Raw genomic sequence first — 8,934 nt, 5'->3', positions numbered from 1 at the left:
TCTAACTGAAACGCAGACAAAATAATAATAATAATGATAATTATTTTTTTATTTTTTATTTTTAAAAAGCGAAAGACCGATAACTTTCCTCCTCGCGAGTGAACCAGAAATTCAACATCTCCTGTTTGAACTTTCTGGGAAACACATAAAAAGAATCCAAAAACTATGGTGCTGTCACGGCTGTTTTATTCCCCGTGTTCGATTCTATGTATGTACTTTGACGCTGCCGGTCAGGGATGCTGAATAGAAGGAACAAGGAAGGAGAAAATTAGTTCATTGCCTAAGAAACAAAAAAATTCTTGGCACTAAATGAGGCGGGGACCGGCTATAAAAGGAGAGTGAGCGGACAGAGTATGTACAGCATCTCAACATTCAAAGTTGATGCTAGGGGATCTTACAAGACACGAGCTTTAATCAGTCCACAGGTTAATTTAATTTAATTTAATTTAATTTTATTTATACATAGATGGAGATTACACATTAAATAAGGATATATATCAGACTGGACTGTACTTTTTTTTGGAGATGTTTTGAAGGAAAATCTGGAAAAAAAAAGAATTAAACGAATATTTTTCTTTTTTTCAGAGATGAATCTGTATCTTGGACTCCTGGCCGTTGCCCTTTGCCTGAGCTTGCCATGCCAGGTGAATTCTGGTGAGTACTACCTCTGCCATCTTACTTGTTATAGCATTAGAATTATTTATTGTTAGGATGATTTAAAATAACCCCACTTATTTTTCTGTCAGATTGAACCGATATGAATTCATGTAGCCTATGGTTTTTCAGTATGTGCCATGGACGGGGGGAAACTGTCAGTAGTAACAGTAATGCAAGACAAAAATGTGCATTTTTAAAAAAAAAATTTTATTTCAGAGCCTCGTTTGAGCAGGAGTTTGATTGAAAAAGCCGTGCATGAGGCAAAGACCAACGTGGACGCAACTTATGGCTATTCTAGAAGAGTGTGAGTGTGCAAATGCGTTGCATAACTACTTTATCCTTTTTAAAAATAATAATAATAAAAAAAATATATAGCTACCTTCTATCTTTTATTTAAAATATTTATAAATCGGATTTTTTCCCACACAACACAGGACCCTTGAACGAGTGAGGAGACATGCAGCACTTCCAGACATCATCCGCCTGGTGAAGCAGCCTGTTGGTCAGACCCGCAGCGCCGTGCGAGCTGCCGACTACATGAACTATGCTGTGAACTGGCTCACCGAGAACCTGGGAAGACGCCATAAACGATCCATCAATGCCACTGGTCTGTGTCCGAAATAGATTCTTTCAATTTCCACTACAGGCGGCGTCAAGTTGACAGCGCAGCTAACACTTATTCTTTGTCTGCGTTAATCAGATCTGATTTCCGAGGAGGATCTGCATGTCATTTCGTCTCTGACAGGCTGCACCGCTCGGGAACGCCCCCCCGCGTGCAATGCCCTCCCCAACGTAAACAAGTTTCGCCCAGCAACCAGCGCTTGCAACAACAGGTGAAGCAGCTTTTGACCGCAGGGATATCATGTCATTTCACAAATGAAACTAGATGTGGGCAAGTGCAAAGCTAACTGTAAAATAAACATTTGTCTCGTCTATAAGGGCCAACCCGCGCTATGGAGCTTCCAACACACCTTTGGCGCGCTGGCTTCCCGCTGAGTATGAAGATGGAGCCACTCTGCCCAAAGGCTGGACCCCCGACCTGAAAATCAACAATCACCTTCTCCCCTTGGTAATAACATATCATCTTAACTTTCTACTGCGCAAATAATTTTGGGAAGCAGAACACTTGTGCGTAAATCATTTGTACAATGTGCTCATGCTCTAACGCATCCTGTCTTCAGGTGAGAGAGGTGTCCAACCAAATCCTGGCAACAGCTAACTCTGATGTACAGAATGACACACTCTTCACCCACCTGGTGACAATCTTCGGGCAGTGGACTGACCACGACCTGACCCTCACCCCAATTTCTCCTTCCATCCGCTCATTCAGCAATGGAATCGATTGCGATACCACCTGCGAACAGACAGAGCCCTGCTTCCCCATCAACGTCAGTGGCATCACGTCTCTCTCAAATAAATAAATTAATAAATAACTAAATCGTATACATCTAAACACAAGCACATATACGGATTTTTTTAATCCCTTTCTTGTCATCTAAACAGATTCCCAGTGAAGATCCTCGCTTTGGCTCCGACTCAGATGAATGCATGCCCTTCTTCCGCTCCGCTCCAGCTTGTGGTTCCGGCAACACGGGCTTCGTGTTCGGTGCCAGGACCATCCGTCAGCAGATGAACGCGCTCACAGCTTTCCTTGATGCCGGTCAGGTCTACGGTTCAGAGGAGAGCAAAGCCCGCTTCCTCCGAGACCTCACAACGGACGAGGGTCTGCTGAAGGTCAACGCCGAGTTTTACGATAACGGCCGTGAACTTCTGCCCTTCACCAACATGAATGAGAGCATGTGCGAGACTCGACGGAGAATTACCAACGACGAGAGTGCCCAGGAGGTCCCATGCTTCATTGCTGGTGAGTGATGCCCAATACATTGACATTAAACTGGGTTAAATACATTCAGCAACTTTACCTTTAATCTTGTGACTTTTAAGGGGATGAGCGCTCCAACGAGAACCCCGCGCTGACCTCTCTGCACACACTCTTTTTGCGTGAGCACAACCGTCTTGCCCGAGCCCTGGCCAAACTCAATCCACACTGGACCGGAGAGAGACTCTACCAGGAGGCGCGCAAGATCAATGGAGCATATTCCCAGGTTAGAGAGAAAGGCTTGGCTACTTAAAGGCATTAATGGATGAAGATGCCCTCCAAGATGCCCTCCAAATGCATCAGTTCACTCACTATTTTTTTTTTTTTTTTTGTCTTTCAGATTATCACTTTCAGGGACTTCTTGGGTCACATTGTCGGCCCAGGGTTCATTTCCAAGCAGCTGTCCACCTACCCTGGATATGATGAGACCGTGGATCCCACAATTTCAAATGTCTTCGCCACAGCTGCCTTCCGATTCGCTCACACTATGGTTCAACCTAGGGTGTTCCGTCTTGATGAGAATTACAATGACCATCCTGAATACCCCAGCCCACTGATCCACCGAGCCTTCTTCACACCATGGAGGGTCACCTTTGAGGGTATGGGCAATAAATTTAAAATTTTTTGTCACCCTCTTAAGCTTAGACTGATTTAGCAACTTAAAATGATGTCATGTTTTCTTCAGGTGGTGTGGACCCACTCCTGAGAGGACTGGTTGGCAGCCCAGCTAAGCTGAACACTCAGCAAAGCATCATAAGTGATGAGCTGAGGGACAGACTTTTCAAATTCTCAGCCGAGCTGGCACTGGATCTGGCTTCCCTGAACATGCAGAGAGGCAGAGACCATGGAATCCCTGGTATGTATTGAGTCTTTACATCTATTTATTCCATATTCCTCCCATTTCTAAACTCTGACACTATCCTTAAATGTGTGTTCCTTTTTAGGCTACAACAAATGGCGCAAGTTCTGCGGCCTCTCACAGCCCAGCAATCTGAAAGAGCTGAGTCACGTGCTGAAAAACGCAAAATTGGCCAAGGGCCTGCTGGACCACTATGGCACTCCCGACAACATTGACGTGTGGCTGGGCGGTGTGGCTGAGCCATTTGTCCCTGGAGGAAGAGTGGGACCCCTGTTTGGCTGCCTCATTGCCACTCAGTTCCAACGGATCCGTGAGGGAGACCGGTGAGTAGATTCAAAGTTAAACAACTGACACTGCTCAGGGTTTGGAGGTAGATGTGTTAGCCACATTTCTACATTCAGAGACTTTAAATTTTAACAAACTGTGCAATTGCAGTTTTTGGTGGGAGAACGACGGTGTCTTCACTGAGGATCAGAGAGCGGCCCTGAGACAAACATCGCTGGCCCGAATTATTTGCGACAACTCTGGCATCACCGAGGTACCTGAAAAACCCTTCCTGTTCAGGCCACGAGGGGATGGTTACACCCAGTGCAACGACATTGCTGAGTTTGACCTCAGTCCATGGAAGGAGACCGGTGAGTTAATGACAATGATGTACTAAAAGTATTGCTTGAAAATCTTGTAATGGAAAGGTTCATATGATGTATGCATGGAAGTATTTTGAAATTGCTGACATTTTGTCTTTAATTTTCTCTTCAATAAAGAGCCTGGATCTGAGGAATCATCAGGTAAATCTACTATTTACTCTACTACTAACCATAAATACTCATGTTGATGTACCAAACGTTTTACTTGAAAATATTATAATGGTTTGCTTATATGATGAAAGTATTGGAGTATTTTGTAAATGCAGATTTTCGTCTTTAATTTCCTCTAGAAGAAGGTGCTCCTGGACCTCCAGGACCACAAGGTAAATCTCCCACGCCCTGTTATATTATCCATTAATGTTGAAACTTTATTTAAGTGTTATTTTATTAGAAGAAGGTTATTTAGCTCTTCATGTGTCTTTTCTCACACAGGGCCCAGAGGACCACCAGGACCTCCTGGACCTCCTGGCTCCACAGTGAATGTGGCCTTCTCTGTGCGCCTGGGCAACAACTTCCCCAAACCTGGCACTCCCATCACCTTCCATGATGTGATCTACAATGGACAGAACACCTACGACCCCAAGACAGGATTCTTCACTTGCGAGCAGCCAGGTGTTTACGAGTTTGAGTTCCACTGTACGATCTACCACCTCGCTGCCAGTGTGGATCTGCTGCGTAATGGACAGCTGGTCCTGCACTCGTTCACCACCCAGCAAAACGGGTACATCACAGCCAGTGGAAGCACCTACATTAGGCTTGAGAAAGGAGATAAGGTCTGGCTGGTGGCTAACCATGGTGGCAACGGTCTGACCAGAGATAGTTTCTTCTCAGGCCATCTGCTGTTCACAGAGTAGGAGAGTCCAGGACCCACAACACTCTGAAAACCCTTGAGGAAAAAAAATTTAGTCTAATGCGCATCTTAAATGCTACCTATATTGTGTGATAATTCTTAATTACTCAATTCCTTAGATTAAAGGCCCAAAAAGTTTAATGCCACCCTGCTTATGTTAGCATTGCGGTCAGAAAATCATGTTTCAACACCAATTGCACCGTTTAACTGGCTTAAAGCTTTGTATTACATGAAGGAACATACATATTGCACTGATACCTGCACTGATAATGTATAACATATTGAAGGGCTTATTAATTTTGTTTCATTATCTTCTTAAAAATTGTAAAACATATCAGTCAGCCTGATTTGTTATTTTTTTTCTTTTGAATGAATCATTTAATGATTTTTATGAATTCTGTCAAGTGATTGCTTTGCAACTATCAGGTAAACCTTAAATAAGCTAAAACTACAGTTTGTTTGGGTCACGCTTTGGTCTGTCCAACATGTAAGACTCTGAGTCACTTTGAGTTTAATAAAAGAAGACTGTACAGATTTGTCTCTGACTGTGAAATCCTTGATGAAACAGAACAACAATTCAAGAAAGAATAGTGTCTGGTAATTTAGTAAAACAGAAGCTCAGAATATTCATAGGGGGACCAGTAGATGGCACTGACATACAATTTTTCATGAACCGTAACAAACGGGCACAAACACAACCGCCTTAGGGTGAATTTTAGCTTCAGCACAGCTCACAAAACATTATGCAGGTTTTAGATTAATCTAGCAATGTCATTTTCACCCAAAAGTGCTTTATTTGCTGGAAAATCCCTGCCGGAAGAAGGTTCAAAAGTTGGTGAGTACATTTTTCCGTCTGCCTCTATAGCCAAGTTTGTAAGAAATCATGTAAAACATGCAATCAGTAAGTGATTTTTAGTATGGATGACATAAAGATGCCAGCTTGAAAAACAAAGCTTAGTATTTACTAAAATAGATGCAATAAAGAACTGAATTTAGATGGCTTTATTATTGCTCCTGTAAACCAGTATGATTTATGATGTGAATTCATGCTAAGCTCTTTATCACTTGGATGAGTTTGTTCTTATTATATGCAGAGAATTGTTCCATAATACAGTTAGGGCTAATTATTAATGATATTTCACGTTATGATATCTGGAAAAAAAAAAATTAACTGTTTTCATGTTTTGTTTTTGACTCCGTAAGTTAATCGGTTATAGCTGCCTTTTTATTTAGATTTAACGCGCCCACTGGCTTGGCTTTAACTGTAACTGGAAACAATCTTTGTTATATGTTATGTGCAGAAATTCATTCATATATGCATGACACGATAAATAACTTTCTAACTGGGGCAGTGAAACGACTAAAAGGGAAGCGCAACACCTGTGCTTCTTATGTTACCTCAAGTCAAAACGCCTCAAGGTGAAGGTGAGAAGTCTGGAATAATGTGCTTAGCAGATGTTAAGCTGCACTGATATTATAGAGCCAATTTACCAGAAAACCGGAAGATGTCTCATTTGGTAAAACAGGCTGTAACAGTAATAGACAGGCTTATAGTGGCATTCAGATCAAACTTTTAAACCCCTGTCACTGTTTTAGTCCATCAGTGGCCCCTACAGGTTTACTCTAAATATATCCAAATATCACACTTTGCGTTTGAGTAAATGATTTTTCTTAGTGAGGAATCCAAAGGTTTGGCACAAGTTTATCAGATGATGGTTTGTGATGTTAAGAAATGAGGCTAAAGGTGGCCGCCCAGCTTTAATTGCAGATGCCTACACTCCCGGGGGGATCTGCATCCTTGCCTAAATAAGTAAACAAAACCGAGCGCAATATAAGGCGATCGATTGGAGACGTGGTGGGTCGCATTAGCTCTGTTGTTTTCTATACAGTGGAGAGGAGGGACGGAAACCAGCTGCTGCGTCTCAACCCCCCTCCCACCCCCCAACACACACACACACACACACACACACACACACACACACACACACACACCACGCCCCTCCTGACCTCCGTGGACACCGTGCCATCCACACAGAGTGGCTCTGGGTGTCCCATGGGAGCAGGGGAATGCTGGAGAGGACGAGCGGCACACGATACCCCATTGTTTGGTTTAGCAGTCACTGATCCCCCCCGCTTCACCCTCACCCCACCTCCTCCCTAAAACACATGGGCTGACCGTCTCAGCGGGTTAAATTGATTAGAAAGACGTTTGTGGTTTGACTAATCCCCCATTTTCGCCCCGGCTCTCCGCTTCACCAAATTAAGAAAGCCACACATTTAGACAGCAAATCTTGCGGGTTGCTATAATCACGACTGAGCTCCTCGCACCTGTGGGACTGGAGAAGGGAGACAAGTAGACCCCCCAGCACTGAATCCGCTGCAAAACACATAGCCCAGGACGGGACGATCTCCTTATAACACGGTCTCTCTATTGACATGCACAACGTCCAGCAAGTTCTGGACAACAGCATACAATCACAAAAACACTGACTGATGAGGATTATTTGCACAAAGGTACACATGGCCTGTTTTGTTACTTGATGAAACTAAATATTCTCACACGATTATATTAGGAACCTGTTTGATCCGAGTAATGACTTAATGCGACTACAACTGATTTCTCACCTAACATTAGTGGTGTGTGCCAAGGCAAGTCAACTACTGCGCAGTTTAGATGCTCGAGGATATTAATCCCACACATCCCTGAGCATGTGCACCGCAGCAACTTCATATCCAAAGTTTTAATCTCCGCTCCCTGGCTTCCTTTTTGTTTGCAGGGAACCCGTCACGAGCTCCATTGTCCTGCACATAGTCAAAATATGCTCCATCTGTTACCTGCACTAAAATCTCTGATACCGATCCAGTGCCTCAGCTATCTGCAGTTTTTCATGCAGTGCTTTCCTTAAGTGGGACAGGAAGAGAACCGGTAAATCCCTGCATGCATCAGACTGGAAGAAGCGCATCTCTCTCGTTTTTGCAACGAGTGAAGGAATTTTATTAAAGTGTGTGTCATCACGTATAGATTTCTCATGGTTTTAGGGTTAAGTAGAGCTGTCAGTCATGTCGGGAGAAGTGTGTGAGCGACACGGCGACAGGGCGGAGACTCGGCAGCAGGATTCCCCGAGACTGCTCTCATAATTGGGAGAACATCTGACTTTGTCCCGCGCTGGCAGATGGTGAGTTGAGGCGGGATCCAAGGGGGGAGATTTACATTCATTGTCCAGGCGCACAAACTCCACACAGAGACAATGGTCTCGGTAAGGGGCAAGGAACCAGGATTGGTGAAAAAAAACCAAAAAAACTTTCCTTTTCAAAGCCAGACGAATGGGAGCGGAAATTAATTTTAGTCCACAAGAAAGACCCCAAAACACGCAAACTACAGATCGACATTAGATTCTGATTAATCATTTTATAATAGTTATGACAAAAATCGAAATGTTAAGTTTGTGAAAAGTTTCTTAAAGACAGCAGAAATATTTTACTTTTTTGATTTGTCAAAATGAAGTGGTACCAAAGGAAGCTTTGTCAAGAATTACTACTTTCATATCATTATATTTTTATTTATAGGCCACATTAAAGTACAGGCCTGTCATTTGTAACTGATTCCATGACCAGTTTGGATTTGATAACACAGTCTGTTGTATTGATTAAGAACTCATTTCGGCCTCTGTCAGGCAGCGGTCCAAACGCCAATCAGAGCGCAGCCCTGTCGGCGGCTGGCGGAGATTGATGGACCAACCAGACGGCCATTGTTGCAGATGACACTGATGCGATGCGTCCTCAGCAGAATCACTGCGTTCAAAGGAGCAGACGGTCGAGCTGCTGAATACGCGCCTGTCGAGAGCGCACTTGTGTTAAATGTTGACTTGAATGAATAGACCCAACAGGATTTGCTGTACTGCCTATTGAAGCCAATAGCTGCTCAGCATGTACAACTGAATCTAAATGGAACATTTTTAACAAGTGGCTTTAGGAAACCATCCAAAACATTCACACACCATAGACGTAAACATTTTGTTGGCATTTATAATGGATAATGCTT

At 43.4% G+C, this 8,934-nt stretch overlaps 1 protein-coding gene across 2 annotated transcripts; it reads left to right on the top strand.

Annotated features, from left to right (window-relative positions):
• Nucleotides 1-358: 358 nt before the first annotated feature.
• LOC311492694 (eosinophil peroxidase-like) lies at nt 359-5,426 on the top strand. 2 transcript variants are annotated; one of them, XM_084551049.1, is made up of 16 exons: nt 359-425; nt 586-654; nt 874-961; nt 1,092-1,264; nt 1,358-1,490; nt 1,597-1,726; nt 1,839-2,045; nt 2,161-2,521; nt 2,602-2,762; nt 2,877-3,135; nt 3,222-3,392; nt 3,481-3,718; nt 3,831-4,030; nt 4,160-4,183; nt 4,336-4,365; nt 4,475-5,426. In XM_084551049.1, the coding sequence occupies exons 2-16, from the start codon at nt 588-590 to the stop codon at nt 4,894-4,896; spliced, it is 2,664 nt and encodes an 887-aa protein (XP_084407175.1). In that variant the 5' UTR covers nt 359-425; nt 586-587; the 3' UTR covers nt 4,897-5,426. The 2 variants fall into 2 exon arrangements, with proteins under 2 accessions (XP_084407175.1, XP_084407174.1); XM_084551048.1 differs by having other exon boundaries at nt 4,333-4,365.
• The last annotated feature ends 3,508 nt before the right edge of the window (nt 5,427-8,934 follow it).

The sequence above is a fragment of the Chelon labrosus genome (genome assembly GCF_963514085.1).
Source record: "Chelon labrosus genome assembly, chromosome: 9".
Taxonomy (NCBI): Eukaryota; Metazoa; Chordata; class Actinopteri; order Mugiliformes; family Mugilidae; genus Chelon; species Chelon labrosus.
This window is presented reverse-complemented; position numbering and strand designations above follow the sequence as displayed.